General features: G+C 41.6%; 1 protein-coding gene across 1 annotated transcript in view; it reads left to right on the plus strand.

The window, feature by feature from the left end:
- The first annotated feature begins 9,696 nt into the window (after positions 1–9,696).
- Positions 9,697–20,243, plus strand: part of LOC122806711 (transcription factor HES-1-like) — a 78,408-nt gene continuing 67,861 nt past the window's right edge. The window contains exon 1 of the mRNA XM_044077351.1: positions 9,697–9,822. Coding sequence (XP_043933286.1) covers positions 9,760–9,822 — 63 coding nt within the window. The 5' untranslated portion in view covers positions 9,697–9,759. The remainder of the gene's footprint in view (positions 9,823–20,243) is intronic.

Here is a 20,243-nt window from a genome sequence, read left to right on the forward strand (position 1 = left end):
ATAGTTTGTAGTTGTTACGGCTGGAATTTATGACATTAGAAAAGGAGAGGAGGGCTGAGGTGGTACTGTGCTGTGGTCTAAATCCATGCTGGGAGTTGGCCAGAAGATTATGTTGAATAAGGTAGTGTAAGAGTTGTTTATGGGTACACTTTTCCATAATTTTAGCCAGAGGTTAAAGGATAGCTATTGGTCTATAGTCTGACAGCTCAATGGAGCTGCATCCTTTGTGGAGTGGAATGACATGTGATATTTTCCAGATAGAGGATTCAGTTATGGTTCTGTTTATCAAAATAGAGACAGGGTATGCTATAACATCAGCAGCTTTTTGCAGGTAGTCTGCAGGGAGGAGGTCAGCTGAAAGGGTGGTTAGTTTGAGTTTTTTTAATTAGGGCTCTAGTGAGTGAAGTCAGAACTTTTTGGAAGCTAAAGGAGAGAATGTCACTGGGTTTAGGGGTTTCACCGTTAGGAGAAGTGGGTTTAAGTTTGCTAGCAAGGGCCTGGATGGTGTCTGTAAAGAAACCGTTGAAGGTGTTGGCAATTGACTCTGTAGATATTTGGGTTGGGGCTGAGGGAGTTGGAGTTGTGGATTACCCTGAGTGGAGGAGTTTGTTAATACCTGCTCAGAACTTCTGTGGCTTGTTATGGTGTTTCTGCTGTAGATGGCAGAAATAGTTTTTTTTTGTCTAGTAATATGGCTTTTTTTGTATTATTCCTATATTGTTGAAATTTGAGTTGATCTTGTGGGGTTTTAGAGGAGCGCCAGGTGTTCCAGGCATTATTTGTTTGGATGATCTTTCGTTTGATTTCTTTAGTGAGCCAGGGACAATTTTTGTTTTAATTCTAATAGAGCGTGCAGGTGCATGGTTGTCAAGGATGGCCAGGAATGTGTTATTAAAGTGTGTTACTGCCTCATCTAGTGGCAGTTGTTTTAAAATTGACCAATTGCATAATTTAAGTTCTTCTAAGAATTTATTAAGGTTGAAGTTTTTGTTATTTCTTATTGTTTTATAGCTGGCTAGATGTGGACATTCAACTTTATGCCTAATAGTATACGTTAAGAAATGATCATTTAGATCTTCAGGGAGAGTACCTGATTTGTACATGTGGTGGGGGATATTAATTAGCATCCAGTCTAGGATACTTTCTTTATTCTTAGGCTTGCTGATCCTAGTAGGGGAGGTTATAGTTTGTGTAAAACCATGTAGGTTTACGTGGGTGGTTGGGGTCTCTGCAGTGCAGGTATTCAAATCTATATTGAGGTCCCCTAGAACAATGGTCTCTTGGGGGTAGGCATTGGATAGCCAGTAGAGGATGTCTTCTAGAGTCCCTGGGTTATTACCTGGGGGAATATAGACACATATTATGTTTATACATTTGTTTTTATTTATTTGTAGTTTGGAAATCATAATTTCTGCTTTGTTGACTATAGGTGGTTGAAGGTTGTCTAGAGTAACATTTAGGGTGGTTTTATAGAGAACAGCAACCCCTTCCCCTTTCCTGGTAGTACGATCTAGCCTGAGTATATTATACCCTGGAGGTAGAATTTCATTATCTGGCATAGTTGGTTTTAACCATGTTTCGGTCAGACAAAGTATGTCAGAGGAGTAGGTTGTTAGGAGGGCATGGAGGTTGTGGACCTTATTGTTGATTCTTCTAATGTTTAAATGGCAGATCAGTAGTGAGTTGGGGGGGTCTATTTAGGCTTTGTCTTATGTTTGGGCTGTTATGATTAGAGTTAGTGTTGTCTAGGGATGATGGCCCAGGGTTGGGGTGGATATTCCCATCAATAGTAAGGGTGTTGGGAAAACTAGCTATGAGGTTTAGTAATTTATTTATCAGTTTTTGGTACTATTTAGTTTTGGTGTTAACATATCTGGGTATAACAGGGTGGGTGCTAGCAGGGGTAAAGGAGTTGGTGTCGATGGACATGAATGGGTGGGAAGAAAGGTTTGAGAGGATTGGGGTGGTAGTAAGGTGTTTGGGATGGTTGAATCTTATATGGGATTGGTTTTCATAGATGGTGAGAAAATAAAGGGTGATTAGTAAAGGTAGGGTGTAAAGTAGAGGTCGTATTTTAGAAGACTTAGTAAGTATTAGCGACATAATGGGGGGAATATGCTCCTAGTAGGTAGACAACCTAGATGTAATAGTAGGTGAGGAGATAATGGAAGGGGTGGGTTATAAATGAATTCCTGTTAATGGTTGGTGAAGGATGGGGAGGGGGTGTGGCTGAGGGGTTATAAATTCAGAGAGACTAGGGGGTTGTAAGGAATAGGGGCAGGGAGGAGCACAAAGCGAGCCCAGAGGGTGAGCGGAGTGGGGCTTAACCACACCAGAGGAATCCTCAGAGCCTGTGATTAAAGTAAGAGGCTTTTTCCTTGTTTTAAATTCTAATCTATGTTCTGCTTTTAAACACAGACAGCACCTTTAACAGTACAATTTGGTGGAACCAGAGATGTCTGCTAACTGTACTTTAATAGTGGAAGAACTTGCCCCCTCTTGAAAAATAGAGGCAAGGAAATCAAGAATAGTAGGAAGTGGAGTGGTAAAAGGATCCAACTTTGTCCGCTGAGCCCAAAGGGAAAACCTTTTCCATTTACTTTTGTAAACCTTTCTAGTTGATGGCTTATGAGATGCAGTTAGCATTTTTTGGACTGGGGAGGAAAGCCTGGAATGTCTAGCTATCACTGGAATTGGCGAAACCATGTGGTCAACCTGAGGCCTGCAATGTTTGAGTAAATCTGCCCTGATGGGTGCAATAGGAGGTCTAGCCTGGAGCCCAGCATCCAAGGAGGATGTACTAGGTGAGACCAAGGGAAGAAAAAACATACCTGTCAAGTCCAATAAGGAGCGATGAGGATTACTGTGCTCTTCAACTGAAGTTGCTTTCTGAGGAAACATGGGGATGAGAAACAGGGGAGGGTAAGCATAAAGGAGACAGAAGGGCCAAGAATGGATTAGAGCAGCTCTCAGTGACTGTCCATGAGATGGGATCAGGGCAAAGCACCTGCTGCATTTGTTGTTGAGGGGAGATGGAAATAGGTTGCAGCAAGGTTGACCTCATTTGTGAAAAATCATGTTTACCACTGACTGATTGAGAGACCGCACACAAGGCATGAGGATGGTTCTGCTGAGTCTGTCTGCTAGAATGTTAGATTTCCCTGGTATCTGCATAGCTACAAGAAAGCAGTTAGATAAGATTGCGCATTGCCACACTCTCATTGCTTCTCGACAAAGTGGGTAGGATTTGATTCCACCTATTTGTTGATGTACCAAACTACTAACATGTTGTCTGTTTGAATTGCAATAGTCCCTAAAGGAAGAAAGCTCTGAAAGGCATGCAGTGCTAGAAGCACCTTTTTCATCTATAGGAAATTGATATGCAAATTGCTCTCATGAGAACCACATGCCTTGAGTGGTCTGCCAAATCAATGCCCCCCCACCCCATCTGGGAGGTGTCAGTTGTCAACTTGGCATTCGGGGGAAGAAGGATAAAAGGATACCCTTGACTGATCTCCTCAGATTTAATCCACCAAAGAAGAGATTTTCTGAAAGCCTGGGACAATTTTATTGGATGTCTTAAAGAGTGTTGATGAAAGAACTATTGTACTGCTAGGGTCCTCTGTAGAATTCTTATGTGGAGTTATGCACTGGGAATTAAAGTAATCGCAGCAGCCATCAAACCTAAAGCTACAGGTTTTTCTGGAGGAGAAGGAAGAGAAAAAAATTGTTGGAAATGCATCTTCAGTGTAAAAACTCTGTTTAGAAGCAGAAGTGCCAAAGAACTCACAGTGTCTAACCGAGCCCCTTTGAACTCTAAGACCTGGACTGGTTGAAGTTGTGATTTTTCCATATTGACAGTGATTCCCAGAGAGTGAGATAGCTTGAGCAAATAGTCTCTGGCCTTTGTGAGCAGATGCCTGGTCAGTGCGGTGAGGAGCCAGTCATCCAAGTAAGGAAACACTTCTGAATCCAAGCATTCTGAGGTTAGCTGCTACCACTGGCATGCATTTGGTGAACAACCTGGAGGCTGTGGTGAGACCAAAATGGCAGGGCTCTGAGCTGATAATGACTGGCCCCCAGCTGGAAGCATAGTTACCTTTGAGAGGGCCTGTTCATTTTGATGTGGTAGTATGCATCTTGAAGATTGATTGAGCATATCCAATTGTTTTTCTGCATGAAGGGCAGAATGGACTGTATTGTGACCATTCTGAATGTGGAATTCTTTACAAACTGATTTACAACTGAAATCCAATATAGGTCTCAGGTCCCCTGTTTTCTTTGGCACTGAAAAAAATCTTGAGTAAATTCTGTATCCTCTTTGGTCTAGGGGGACCTCTTGGATGGATCTTTTGTTTAGCAGTTTTTGGTTTTCTATAGCAGCTCTGATTGGGTGGAGCATCTGGAAGACATTTTCCTTTCTTTAGGGGTGGTTGGGAAAAGGGAATGAAGTATCCTCTGGATATGATCCTGTGCACCCAAGAATTTTTTGGGATGGGTATCCAGGCATCTAGGTGCAAGGATAAGCCCTCCCCAACTGCCTCAAGAGAGTGAGAGCCAGGTAACTTTTCAGAAGTGCTGAAATACCTGTCTGAGGAGGAATCTCAAGATTCTTGATTATGTGGACCCCCTCTGCCATATCAGTGACATCTACCATTATAGCTACCCCCCCTGCTTCTGGGGGAGAGATCTATATATGATTCCTGAAAAGGCCTTTGAGGCTTCCAGAACCACATCTTTTTCTCATTGCATTGATTCCTAGACAGGGTCTCTGTGGGATAGAAAAGTGGATTCCGATGGCAGACAAGGTCTTTCTGTCCTGTTCACTGCAGGAAAGAGTTTCTTTTACAGTGGGCCCGCGCAAGGAAGATCCATTAAAAGGAGCATTGATAAATGATGTCTTGAAAGGTTCTGCAAAATTGCACAATCACATCTAGAAACATCTCCTTATGGCTATGCCTGAACCAGCTGCCCTTGAGGTACCTTCAGCTGTATGCAAGATTAATCTCATGGACGCATTTTTTAATGGATTGTAGGGTGGCCTGTTGTGAGGAAAAGGACTTCTGTTCCTCTGAGGACATGGACCTTGGGACAGTATTAGGGAGTTCCTTTATTGAGTTCTTCTGTAATCTGGTGAAATGTGCCAGGTAGTTCAGTGAACAAATGGCAAATATCACTGATGCATACACTCACTTCCCAAACCTGTCCAATGCCCTAGACTCTCTGTTAGGGTGGTGCACAGAGGACCTCTTCTCAGCTAGCTCCTTTCTGGTGGCTGCCACAACAACCATGGCATTTGCAGGAACCCCTTTAGTCCAATACTGTCTATCAGCAGGGGAGCTCAAAATTTTATAAGGGCATTTAGGAATTGGTTCCACAGAGTAGAGGGTCGAGACCCAAAGGCTTCCAAAAACACTCCTCCTGGGAAGGGGTTTGGGAAGTCCAACCAGCTTTCTGGCAAAGGATTTCAAGGATGTCACTGAAAGAGATGTCCTCAGGTGGAGATCTGGGGGACCCTTTCCCTTCACTGAAATCTGTGTCTTCCATAAGAGATTTCTGCAGGGAATCTAAGTGCCTCCTGTTGCATGTCCTCTTTCAAGGGACATCCTCAGTGGGATACTCGGCTGAGATGTCTGAAGAGGAAGGGAGCTCAAGGGTGGGAACTGGCTGGAAGCTCATTTGGGCTGGCTATCCCTGAAGGGCAGGATGAGCAGACTCAGGCACAGGATCCATAGGGGGACAAGGGATGGATCCAATGGTGAAAAAGCTGATGCTGCTCTCGGATGAAAGAAAAACCTCTTCACCACTTTGAAGGCAAGGGACCAAGGAGAGACCACTTGGAGGCTATCGAAGCAGACAATCCGGAACTCTCACCAACCTCCATGAAGGAAGAGTTGGAGCTGAGCTCTCAAGTACTGAAGTGCCAAGGGGAAGTGATGGCTCTAAAAGCTTAAAGTTGAGGTCTGCCCCTAAGATCTGACTCCAGTGCTTTGACTCTGTGAATGATCTGGCTCTGAGAGAGTAGGAGCTGATTAGGACATTGTCGTAGTGGAAGAAACAGGAAACTTCAGATTCAATGGCTCAATTCTAGGGATCCTTGGATCCAATGACTCTGAAACGGAAGGCTGAATCAGGGAAGGAGTGACAACAGGTTAAAAAGAAGGCTTTAGGATCCTGGATCTGATGGGAGATGGTGCCGACAAGACCCCCATCTGGATCTGTGTCCTGAGGTTCTGATGAAGTCAATGTGTATTGATGAAAGTGCTAAACGTTATGTGTTGTGGATTGTTCTAATTAAAGAATATTAAACTATGTTCTAGGGACCAGTGTCTTCATCTTGGTGCTAAATTTGGTTCTTAGTGTTGTTTTACAACACCAACCGCATATATTTTTTGTTTTGAACTTTCTCATTATCCTATCCACCTCTACTTCAGAGAGACTTCAGGTCAACCTAACAGATGATGAGGTGGAGGCTGGTCTAGATAACTTTTTTGGTGTCTCTTGTAAAAATGGAAACCTTAACTTTGGTGATGCCACCCTTGGGAAAATCTTGGAGCTCGAAGCAGAGGCTGATTGTGGTGCTGGATCTGAAGCTTTCTGATCCAAGGACTTATTCACTTTTTTAGGTCGGTCTGAAGGAGGCGCAGAGTAAGGAGACCAGGCAGGAGAATGTTTACGATGCTCCCTGGGCTCCTTAGACTTTTGAGAGGGGGTTTGAGCCCCTAATGGAGAAGAAATAATAGAGGATGCTGAGGCTGGAAGAAGGCCTTTCAAAATCAACATATTATGCCTGTCACTAAGAGCTCTAACATTAAAAGCTGCAAATATCAAACAAGTAGTGTCCAGATGTGCTGCCCCCAAACAATAAATGCACTCCCTGTGGGCATCAGAGTTGGTAATCTTATGCCCACAGGAAATGCACTTTTTGAATCCAGTTGGCTTAAACTTGGGCATACTGGAACAATGTAGAAAAACAACAGTCAGTAAAGTTAGTTAGGTCTAAGCACTAATGCCACACAAAAAAACTAACAAGCACTAATAGAAACAAACTCTAATATACAACAATTGTTTTATAGGAGGAAGGGAAACATAAATACTAACAAAGGTACATCTGAGAAAAAAGTGAGAGAGAGAAAGGGAGAACGGGAAAAAAACTACCAGCTATGGTAGATAAAGAATACCAATAGTACTGGTATAAAGGGCAAGGGAGATATTAATTAGAGATCAAAAAGTTATAGATAAAATGGGCAGGGAATAATATAAGCTTTAAATTGCACTCATTAACAACCCTAGCTCAAGAGATTGCAATCCCATCCAAACCCAAAGAGCAACAAATGAGATTTGAGGTATATATGTATGTTAGAATAACTTACTTGACATTTTTTATTGTTCTATATTCACCCCATCATCATTGCTTTCTTGCATTCCCTGCTTTGTTCAGTGTACTGAGTTTGTACTCCCAGGCAGATTCTGAAAGTGACCCACTAAAATCAGGCTGTACCTTAGTTGACACTTACAAATAAATGAAAATAAATATGAGTGCTTGGCTATAGCCTTGTATGAGTTAGGCTGACACATAGCTAGGTTAATGCTTATGAATCAAGTAGGAGCAAAAACAGCATGCTAAGGAAGCAGGGGATACTGAGTTTTACATGTTAACTGATACAGCATTGTGTGGCCCAATGTATAAAAGGCATTGGGTGCAATCATGTTTCACATCTGTATCTGACCTCTTGAACTCAGACTGAACTGTGTGAAAGGCATCAGTTGTAATGCTGCCACTACAATTGTAAGAACAAGTCCCAGATGCTAACATTGCAACATTGCATGATGTGTTTTGTGTGTGTGTGTGTGTGTGTGTGTGTGTGTGCACGCGCGTGTACACACGTGTGTGTGTGTGTGTGTGTGTGTGTGTGTGTGTGTGTGTGTGTGTGTGTGTGTGTGTGTACATGTGCAAGAGTGTCTGAGTGAGAATTTGTGTGTGTGCACATTCACGTGTGCTTGTATATGCACTCCTGGAAATGCATTGCTGTGCATTTGTGTTTGTGTGTGTATCTGTATATATATATATATATATATATATATATATATATATATATATATATATCTATATATATATATATATATATATATATATATATATATGTTTGTGTGTGTACGTTGCGTGTGTGTGAAATACAGACACACACACACATACCTATATGTGTGTATATATATATATATATATATATATATATATATATATATATATATACATACATATATATATATATATATATATATATATACACACACACACACACACACACACACATATATATATATATATAATTTGTGCATGTATGTGTACACAAACACACACATGCACACATACACATATGTGTGTGTATATACATATTTTTATATATGTGTGTATGTGTGTGTGTGTGTGTGTGTGTGTGTGTGTGTGTGTGTGTGTGTGTGTGTATGTATACGTGCACATACACATGTCTATGAGCATCTTTCTATGAGTGTGTTTGCATGCGTGCACACATATTTGTTCATAGTACCTGCTTTATAGTGTACTGCAGCTCTCCCTTCGTATCATTTAAGGCAGTACCTAGAAGCAGACACTTATTTAAGCCACGGTGGTGCAGCGGTAGTGTTGTTGCCTCACAGCAAGAGGTTCTCCCATTCGATTCTTGGCTGGAGCGCCTTCTGTGTGGAGTCTGCATGTCCTCCCCGCGGTCGAGTGACATTCGAAAGACATGCGTAGAATGGGCGTGCCTTCGTTAAAGGTTGGGCGTTGAGCTGGCACCTGTGAAAAATCTACTGCCAATCATTAGTGGACCGGAGTTCCGCTGTGGCGACCCCTAACCGGGAAAAGCTGAAAGAAGAACAACCTAGAAGCAGACACTTAACTACTTAGACTGCTTGTCTAATCAGAGAAGAACAATTATTACTGCTGAGTCTGGTCATTTAATGTTCTGCTAATGACCTCAAAGACTTTACCTGAAGAGTGCAGCATAAATTCTGTATGGTTCTCCTTTGTTCTCAGAAACCTTAGAATGCTACATGAAAAGTAGCAAGTTTATACTTATTAATTAAATGAATTTTTAACATTTGTATACATAAAACAGGCTTTCTGAATGAGTTCTTGTTCACTCACAACAGGTTCCCTACAACTGTACTTAAACTGATCTCAGAATAGTGGAGCACTGTGCTGAAATAATACAGTGTTACTTACCTCCATGACTATTGAAGTTATTTGATTACTACCCCCACCCCTTACATGCAGGTGCAAACAGGCCCATTATTTCTCATTTGGTCCTTTTATTCGGAAAGCTGTGTGAACAAAGATGACAGGCTGGACAATGAACAGTCATTACATAGTTCACCTGAGAACCTGGTTTGATTACAGGTGACGTCTGTCATAGGATTATGCAGTCATATAGAGTCTTTTAGCTAAACAATTTCCCAGGCCACTCCCTCCTTCCCCTCCCCCAGCACCTGTGTAAGGGTGATGGTGATGTCACCCATTCAGGCCAGAAGCTCATCTGTCATCCTGTGACTGAATGCTCCCCTGCCTCCAGCCCCTGCTCAGAGTGTGGGAAAGTGCAACAGAGAAGGCACTCACGCCTTATCATGCAAAATCCCCCTCTCACCCCTCCCCCAACTGCATAAACTTAAACACTGTGCTTAGAGGAGGCACGCACATATAGTTCCCACTGTGGATCTAGGAATGAGCTGTGTTTTCCTGGAGAGTTGTTCCCATAGGACATGGTAGTTACTGCATCAGACAGCAGCATGGAAGGACAGTGCAGCTCCAAAGAAGAAAGAAAGGTACCTTAAAGCATAAATTATTATTTTTTAAACTATATTCATTTACATGGACGTGGTAGTGGTCAGATAACAAGAAAGCCAAGGGATGTAGTGATGACTTGCTGAAGCATGGTGTCAGAAAACTGTCTTTATGTAAGTGAAGTGAAGTTTTGAATTATTCTGTTTAATTATTACTTGATCAGCATCACTGTTGTTAGATGACTGAGTGACTGGGTTACTCCTCTCTCTACAGTGCAGAAGTGACTGCATTAGGCAAGTAATGCATCAGAACATAATCCAACACATTTGATAGGGTAAACAGTCTACATTCAGGTATATGTTGAATTATCTTGAGCTAGTAAAAGAAAGGGGAATTCAGAGGCAATAGATGTTAGCTGTTAATGTTTCACTGTAGGATGGTAAAAGATGGGACTAACAAGATATCTGGCTGCATTAGAGATTAAGTACTTCCACATCCAGGTGGAAGCAGGTATCACTGCACTTGTCCTTAAACAGGTGTACAATCAGCCCTGCAGACATCATTTCTTTGAAGGTACAGATGGAGAGAAGGATATATAGACAGATCAGAGTGGTGAAAGTAATGCAGGGTCTGCAGTCCGCCAGCATATATGTAGAGCAGAAATTAATGTAATATGCACACTCCTGAAGAAAGCAGGGTGTAGACATTTTAAAAATATGCCAAGGTAGTAATCACTATCAAAAACATAAATGATGTGGTACATTAAGTGGCTATTTGAAGGCAGCTGTTCAGGGTGGAACTGATAAAGTACATTTTTTCAGAGGATTGTGGAGTGGCACAGCAGATAGTGTTGTTGCCTCACAGCCTCACAGCAAGAAGTTCCTGGGTTCGAGTCATGGCTGGGTGCCTTCTGTGCAGAGTCTGCATGTCCTCCCTGTGTTCATGTGGGTGTCCTCTGCGTGCTTGGGTTTCCTCTCACATTTCAAAGACACATAGTAGGTGGATTGGACACTCTAAATTGGCTGTAGGTGGGTGTGTGTGGTGTGGAAGAAGTATTGTGGCAGGACTAGCCACCCACCAGTGTAAACCCTGGCTCTAGCTGATTGTCCTTGTTGAAGTGACACCCAAACCCCATGTGGGAAAAGGGGTTGTGGATGGATGGATGTGGACATATGAAACAAGTTCTTGAAGAAATACAATTTTAAACTGTGGTACAGCTAGAGAATGCATGGAGTATACATAAGAGGGAGGAGTATACTGATTAGCTGGGCCCTGCACATTTTCATTGGACAGAAAAACAGACAGACATGCTTTCCAAACTGTCACTATGTGCCATCATAATTGGTACTTTGAAGTAGTGACAACACTTTCCTTACCTACATACGTTTCATTACATTTGAGGATGGGATGGAACATGATGCGACAAAACAGGAAAAGGAGGAGGAGAGACCATAACTATTAACTTCAAAGTCTGAGAAATGCAACTGAAAGACAGGCAGGATGCAGGAAAATCTTAAGCGAGATTCCCATATCTTCAGGAAAACATTGAAGGCATGAAGGGTAGACAAATAAGCAGATGGGCTATGTTTCAAGCAGGACCAAGGCTGAGACTGAAGACCATTTTTCAGGTGGGGGCATCAGATATTATTTCAATGACAGAGTGGTTGCAGGATGACATGCCCTACTGGAGGGAATACAGAACACAGAGCAGCATGTAGGTTCAGAAAGGTGTGGTAACGGGAAGGGGTACACATACTGAGCACCAGGAATGCAGACAGTTCCACCCTAAGAGTATTAGCTGCGTACCTGAAAAGATGTACGAAAAGTAATGAGAATTTAAGGCATGCTGCCAGCTGGTGTGTAAAGGCAATGCTGGTACATTCGTAGTACTACATTGGGAGGTTTAGGGAATGATCTCCTCTGAATTTGTATCACCCACAGCTGTTTCTAAAAGGAGTAGTGAGGACAGTGGGCATCACCAAAACATGCATAATGTAACCATGTTTCATGAAAAGCCTTACACCAGCAACTAGGGCAGCTGCTTACAGTTATGTATCCTATTAATTGCTATAAACACATAATGCCTCCAATGTGAGAAGAAAGAACTGCCAAGCAGACAGACAAAAAGAAAAAAAAATGTGACTGATGCTGTGGGCGCAGATTATAGGTTCATAGGTTCATAGGTTCATACTAGGCTATCTGCCCAAGGGCATTTATAAGCCTAGCCCATAGTTATGTGGCTATCGCCACCCCTTTAGTTTGAATAAAAACTATGCCTATCATTTTTCTGTGCCTCTGTCAAGCAGTGACACTGAAGTAATCCCTGGGGTATATCTGCGATCTCCCATCCATTGGTAGAATTCAACTTTTCCTTTAATTATAAGGTTTGGCCTATACATTCTTTTTTCCCTCTCATGGTGTTCTTATGAAAAGGCATTTGCTTGCTTTTTCAGCTTATCCAGTCATTTGTAACAGTTGTAATAGTTCAAGACCTAGAGAGCAGTTTTTGTTCCTCTTTGGACCATTTGAACACAACTACAGACAGGTATATACTATCTAAGCTGTAGTGTACAAATTAAATTTTAAGGGGGCAACTTTTTACCTAGATCAATGGCAACAAATGTCCCAGTTTCAAATGCATCAATAAAAACATAAAAGTGAGCCTGCAAAGAAGGGACCCAGAGTGATGCATTTAAGGAGTCTAGTCAGTATATTTTTAGTATATGTGCTCTATTTGTATTTCTGTAATTTGGATATACAACAGGCTAGCTGTGCTACTCCCTGGGTGGGATTGTGGGGACAATGGGCAGGAATCTAATTGCTGGTGCACAGTTTCAAAACTCCTGACTATACCTCATTGGGTTGTTAGTGCTTGCCTTATTATAAAGTAGACTTTGGGTCATGGGATGTTACTAGGCTAATGACCACTAGGCCCCTTATAAGCCTAGGAAAAAAACTTCAGCGACAGAAAACACTTAGGACCACAGAACTTTTAAGAACTTTAATAAAACAACAAATTAAGAAGTCACAAAGCTTTCGGGCCAGTGTCCTTTTTCAGTGTGTAGTAAAATCATTCAGCCAACTTCTCAGCTTATATAATACAGGTGTAGAATCATGTGACACAGCCTTAATTAAAATCAGCTATCCAACTTATAACATAACTATATAATATATTCAGTTAAAAGCATTATAAAACAACATTTTCTCATTTTAGAATTGACTGTTTCTTCTTTAAAACAGGTATAATACTGATAGCTGTATTAATACCTGGAACAACATCTACTTGTAGTCTAAGAATCCATTCATATTTGACTAATTCTAGTCTATTATTTAAATCTCCACCCTTCTACTTTTATATCCTAAGTTAATCACCCTGAACTGAAATTCATGTTCCAAACCTGCTTTTCCTATATGCTTGGCTAGTGCATTGGTACTAATATTTCTTCTAATCTCTGACCTATGCTCAATTATTCAATCTTTAAGTCTACATGTGGACTTAGTAGAAAGCAGAGCATTTTAAGCAAGTAGCAAGATATATAACATTATAACTATTACAGGTAGCAGAACATCTAAGTGTATATTGTTCTTTAGTTACAGGATGTATAAATTCATTACTTCTTTGTATGTCCTTACAACATACACAGTTATAACAAGGGAAGGTGCCAAGTTTATGCATTTCTTTATTTATTGATGACTTCATGTCTGTATAGCATAAATGTCTTTTGAGATTAGAACTATTCTTATAAGCAAAACTCGGTTTATCACCTATCAACTACTTGATCTCTGGCATTTTGACTAAAATATTCAAATTTTTTGTAATCATTTGATTAATTTAATCAGTCCTTCTATTATATTTAGTAATGTAGCATAAGTGTACAGATTTATCCTGACAATTAAATGTTTGTGGACAGTCTTTCTTATCTGAAAAATAGGGCATACTATTGTTCTTTCATTCATTTAATATATATTTCTTCAGCTTTTCCTGTGAATCATTATTGTATCCTCTTTCTCTAAAGTCATTCATCATATCTTCCATCTGCTGAATACATTTAGCATCATCTGTATTCAACCTGCGAGCACGCATTAGCTGACTTTTCACTATACATTTAGTACATGGGCAGCATGCATGCTAGCTCTATGTGTGTAGCTATTTATTTGTACTTCCTTATTAAACGTAGGAGTCCTAATACTGTTAACTATCTCCAGTTTAACATTTAAATAAATTATTTCATTAGAAGAAAAATGTAAAATAAATTTCAGAAACCGAGTAGTCTCATTTAGGTATTCAACAAATTATACTAATTTAGAACAGTCACCTTTGTATATAACAAAAACATCGTCCACAAAACGGTTATAAAAAGTCAATTTATATGCAAAAATTGATGGACATTTATATACAAACTGCTCCTCCCAAGAACCCACAACAGTATTAACATAGGTGTTTGCTATGGGAGTACCCATAGCGACACCCGCTTTTTGTTGAAATACAGAGTCCTGAAACATAAACACATTGTTATTCGGTACTAAATCCAAGACCTCACATATAGTATTTTCTCTTGCAGACATATTAACATGTTCACATAAATATTCTAATAAGGCATCCAAATCATAATCATTAGGAATCACTGTGAATAAGGATTTGATAGCTAATTTTGCAGACACGAAACTAGTACCTTCATTATGTTTATGCCATTCATATAGTTGAGTAAAAGAATCATCAGTCTTTAACATAACTATTAACCTTTGATATACTACTAAGAACTAAGTGTAAGTAAACTGAAATCAGTTTGGTTATCCACCCACCTCTGCATAGTATTGGTGATCTCATTGGTGGGTGTTCTAAACTTTTATGTATCTTAGGTAATCCACATAGTACTGTTGTAATGGGACAAGGAACATTAAAGAAGTGGAATAAATCAATCGTCACCATTCAATTGCAAATCATAGATGCACATATTAACTTTCATAATAACCTTTTTATCGCAGTTACATGAGTAAAGGTAACATCATCATTCAAGAACTCAAGCATATAGGCATCATAATCACATTTGTTTAGTATCACTATAGCCCCTCTCTTGTTGGCTTGTTTGATGACAATATTTTCATTACGTTGTAATTTAACAAGTGCTTTAGGATCTGTATAAGTTAGATTATAATGCTTCTTAGCGTTCCTTTTAACGTATGTTTCACATAATGCCATCACTGTTTTCTAGTGTTTTTGAACAGCTGTTTCTGCATGTATCATTTCTTTTACACAGAGATAAATAGTCCGTACAAAATATGATAGGCTACCTTTCAGCTGCTGTCATCTGGGCATAGTGCTATGTTTTCTGACCTCAGATTTTGCCTTGTTCCTTAGATTTACACTTTTCTGATTTTTCTCATAAAGATAGGCTAGATAGGTTCATGGGCATATGCAGTACTATTAAATATCTGAAACAAACCTATGCAGAGATTCCTTATGACTAACTATATGGGATCTAGCCTCCAAAAACTTTCTCATCCAAAAAAAAAGAAAGAAAAGAAAAGAAAGTGCTCCTTCTTTGGGCCATCTTCTATGATTTTTAATGTTCAGAGGTTGAGAGGTATTTTAGCATTTATTCATGTTTCTTAAAGGACAGTCCCACATATTTTTTAGTTTCAATTATCCTTTTCACATGTAGCAGTATGTATTAGCTAAGTGCAATAAATAAACTGAAAAAGAGTAATTTCTGTGGAAGTATAGAGATCAGACATGTGGTCAGATCTAGTAGCTAGGAGCTCAGGTGGAGGTATAGGGATCAAAAGTGCGGTCAGATCCCAGTATGTAGGAGCCCAGGTAGAGCTATAGGGATCGGACGTGTGGTCAGATGTAGTAGATAGAACCCCAGGTGGAGGTATAGGGATCAGAAGTGTGGTCAGGTGTAGTATGTAGGAGCCCAGGTAGAGGTATACGGATAGGATGTGTGGTCAGATCTAGTAGATAGGCGCCTATGTGGAGGTATAGGAATCAGAAGTGCAGTCAGATGCAGTATGTAGGAGGCCAGGTAGAGGTATAGGGATCAGACGTGTGGTCAGATCTAGTAGATAGGTGGCCAGGTGGAGGTTTACGGATCAGAGGTGTGGTCAGATGCAGTATGTAGGAGCCGAGGTAGAGGTATAGGGATTGGACGTGTGGTCATATCTAGTAGATAGGAGCCCAGGTGGATGTATAGGGATCTGAAGTCTGGTCAAGTGGAGTATGTAGGAGCCTAGATAGAGGTATAAGGATTGGATGTGTGGTCATATCTGGTAGATAGGAGCCCAGATGGAGACATAGGGATCAGACATGTGGTCAGATCTAGTAAACAGGAGCCAGGCAGAGGTACAGGAATCAGACGTGAGGTCATATGTAGTAGATAGATGCCCAAGTGAACAGTGTGCAGCAGTTCAACACAAGTAAGCTTGCTTATGCTGATGGCATAGAAGAATAACCTTTGACTACAGCATAGGTGATCTGGTTTCAAATCCCAGCTTACTTTTTATGGAGGAAGGTGGTCTGTGGCTATTCAGCTGTGACTTCATGCAAAGTGACATGGCTGTGGTCACCCAAGCTGATGATGTTAGCTCTTCTACTACATGTGAAGGAAGTGTCTGCATGCATAGAGTAGAGGGGCAGAAGCAGTCCTTGTTGTGATGCAGATATTCATGTCATCACCAGGGGGGTGGAGGAGGAGGGTAACATAAATTTCCTCACTTGCCGGCACACAGGCAAGGGCACAAGCAACCCTCATGGCTGCCTAAATGATGGCTTCTCCTTTCCAGTTGTTACCCCTGCACATTTACATAGTACATGTTTAGTGTCTTTAATAGTTTTATTTTTAACATTATCATATAATAAAACGTTGCTCAGAGAACAAACCTGGCTTACTGTGTCTTAATTTTAATAAGACAGATGTTCAAGATGAGATATTTTGGATTTTAGTAGTATATAATCTGCTTTACATTTCTACCTGTTGGTTTGCCTCTTAGCTCTGTGCGTTTAGAGATGACAGGTGTTATAATTGCATCTTCATAGGTTCATACTAGGCTATCTGCCCTGGGGCAATTATAAGCCTAGCCCAATTCTGTATGGCTTACGCCACTCCTTGATTTGAGTATACTGTGCCCTTTTTAAGGTTTAGTTTACTGTGCCTCTGTCTAATAGTGACATGGGAGTAATCCCTGGGACAAACCTACAATCTCCCATCCACTTATCGGATTCTTCTTGAAGAGATTCAGTGAGGTGCTCTGCCTCACATGAACTGGAATTCTATTCCAGAGTGAAGGGAGCCTCTGGGTTATGAACCTGTTCCTCCAGCAAGTTCTATTTATTTCTGTGCTGTGGTTTAAGTCCCTCGAGCGTGTGGCTCTAAGGGATTTAGATTTACTGAGGTGGAGCATGTCCATTAATTCTGGATTTGACATAGCTTTGTATGTCAGGCATAGATCGCCTCGAAGTAGGCGGTATGCAACTGAGTAGAGCTGGAGTTTTTTTAACCGAGCAGCATATGGCTGCTGTTTGAGATCCTTGATCCTCTTGGTGAGATACTTTTGGGGTCTTTCTAATTGCTGCAGGTGTCAGGTAAGGTACATCTCAAAAGGGGCATTGTATTCTATGATGGGCCTGATGAGGGATGAATAAAGGGGCACGAGTACCTCTCTTGATCCAGATGTGAAACCCTTCGTGATGAGGTGGGCTATGTAGAAGGTCTTTCTAACCACTTTGGCAATGTGGTTTTCAAAGGAGAGATTGCTATCAACTTGGGTCCCCAGGTCCCTAATAACTTTCTCTGTACTTAATGGGTTTCCGCCTATGTGGTAATTTGTGGGCACATTGTTTTTGCCAAAGGGTATGACTATACATTTTTTGGCATTTAGCTTTAAACCATGGCACTGGCACCAGTTATCTGTCTCTGTGAGACCTTTTTGAAGGATGTTTGTGTCAGCTGGAGAGTTGATTATGGTGTCCAGTTTGCAGTCGTCTGCGAACTTGGTGAGCCATAGTCCTCCCACGTTTGCCTGTACCTCGGAAAAGTATATACCGAACAATAGTGGTCCCAGGACAGAACCCTGTGGGATGCCACTTGTGACCGGTTTTGAGTCTGACATGGCTCCAGCAACTCTCACTCTGTGGGTTCTGTCTTTGAGCCAGTTTGCGACCCATCTTGTGACATAGGGGTTTATATTTAAGCTGGATAGCTTATCTATGATGCCCGAGTGGGGTATTGTGTCAAATGCCTTTGCAAGGTCCAGATAGGCTGTGTGGACTACCTTCCCTTTATCTATGGCTTTGGTGACTGTTTCAAAGAAGTCAACCAGGTTCAAAAGGCAGGATCTGCCCTTGACAAAGCCGAACTGGGTAGGATCTAGTGTCTGTAGGTCCCCAATGTCTTTGTTTATGAGCTCCATGATGATCCTCTCCATAGCCTTGCAGACTAAGCTAGTCAAGCTTATGGGGCGATAGTTTCCAGGGTCCGTAGAGGCTCCACCTTTGTGGAGTGGGACCACTGTTGCTGTACGCCATTCTGTGGGCACATATCCTGTAGTGAGGCTGAGATTGTATAGCTGTTTTATTTGAGGGATTAGTTCCTCTTGGAGTTTATGTAGGACGCAACCTGGGGCGCCATTTGGTCCCATGGAAGCAGTGGTTTTTGCTTGGAGAGGGCAGCCTTCACCTGAGCATCTGAGATGTTTGGGAGACAGCTCTCTGCCGGGATAGATACTTGCTCTTTTGGGAGTTTGCACTGAACCTGTCTGCCAGGATATTGGCGATGTCTGTGGGTTCAGTGTATTTTTTGTCATTTAGAATCAACTCAGAACAAGTCTGGGAGTTGCATCCCAGGTTTCTAACATAACTGAAAAAAGCCTTATGATTGTCTTTGGTGCCCTGTGCAATTTTTCTCTAGAAGCTGGCCTTAGAGGATTTTATGAGGGATCGTAATTTTTTTCTAGTACTGATCAGAGATGCCTTCCCTATTAGGGATTTTGCTCTATCATGTAGTAGCTTCCTCCTTCTGTTGTACAGTTTATTTATGGCAGGGGTCCACCAGACTGGACGCCTGCCTTTGGATGATTGGGTCTTGATTTTGTTTGGGTTAGCATGATCCATGCATTCCTGGAGATGTCCGTAGAATGCATTTATATAGGATTCTGCAGTTTGGGCCGTAGTTTCCACTGGCCCTGGGGCGTTGAAGGATTCCACTTTGGTTTTGAGAAGTGAGAAGTTCACTTTTGAGAAGTTTTTCACTGTGGTTTTCTGGGCTGGGGGTGGGGTTGGGATGTGGACATCCAGTGAAATTAATTTATGGTCTGATCTTACCAATGAGGGATATACTTCTGGTGTGGAGCATAGAGTCCCCATGTTGGCAATGATCAGGTCTAGTATGTTGTCCCCTCTTGTGGGAGTGGTGACTAGTTGTTCCATAGCATTTGAGTTTATAATTTCCAGGAACCTTTGGGCTAAGGTGCTGGGGCTTGAGTAGTGCTCCCAGTCAATGTTTGGGTAGTTGAAGTCGCCCAATATAATGGTGTTCGGAGAGATCTTCATGTTCTCCAATGTTTTCAGGAAAGCCGAGTGGGATTCCTGACTTTGAGAGGGTGGTCTGTAGGATGCTATAAACTGAAAAGCAGTCTTGCCCACTGTTAGTTGCACATGGATGGTCTCCGCTACTTCGTGCAATGCCACTAACCTGGAGGTGTGGATATCCTTGACAAATATGGAATCTCCCCCTCCTTTTGTGATTCGGTCCGGGTTTTGGGGCCGAAAAGCATGATATGAGGTATAGCCTGGTAGTGCTGGGGTGCTCTCTGGAGCCTTGAACCAGGTTTCTGTCACTGCACAGATATCGATGTTCTCCATACTGAGGAGAGCTTCGAGTGCGTGCATCTTGAGGTTAAGACTTCTGGCGTTTAGCAGCATTACCCTTAGTTTCTTGTTCCTAATGCTGTCTATAGGGGTGGGTTTGACTTTTGAGCCTTGCCTAAAAAAGGCACTATGGGGGTGGCAAGAGCCTTTGCCAATATCCGAAAGCCCAGTGGTGACAGGTGCAAGCCATCCCTAGCGAAGCAACGTGGCTTGTCGAGTATGTCATCCCAGGCTGACAGACACTGGATCCCCTTTGAATGACACCAAAATTTTAGCCAGTTGTTAAAATCGATCATTTTGTCTTTGTACTGTGGCATCATTCTAGGTGAGGGTAAGATGCTACTCAAGGTCAGGGTCATACCAGCCTGGGCTACATGATCAGAGAGCTCCTCTATGTCTCTTTTCATGTAGTCCAGGGAGGTACGTCTCAGGTCATTCACACCAGCATGTACAATGACTGAGTCATATTTGTATTTGCTTTGGAGTGACCTGAGTGCTTGCGTTATGTGTCGGATCCTAGCACCCGACAGGCAGCTCACCGTGACCTTCTCTTTATTCAGCCTGGTGAGCAGGACGTCAGTGTGACTGACAATAGAG

This window comes from Protopterus annectens, chromosome 7.part0 (assembly GCF_019279795.1).
Source record: "Protopterus annectens isolate FY-2018-M chromosome 7.part0, PAN1.0, whole genome shotgun sequence".
Lineage (NCBI taxonomy): Eukaryota > Metazoa > Chordata > Ceratodontiformes > Protopteridae > Protopterus > Protopterus annectens.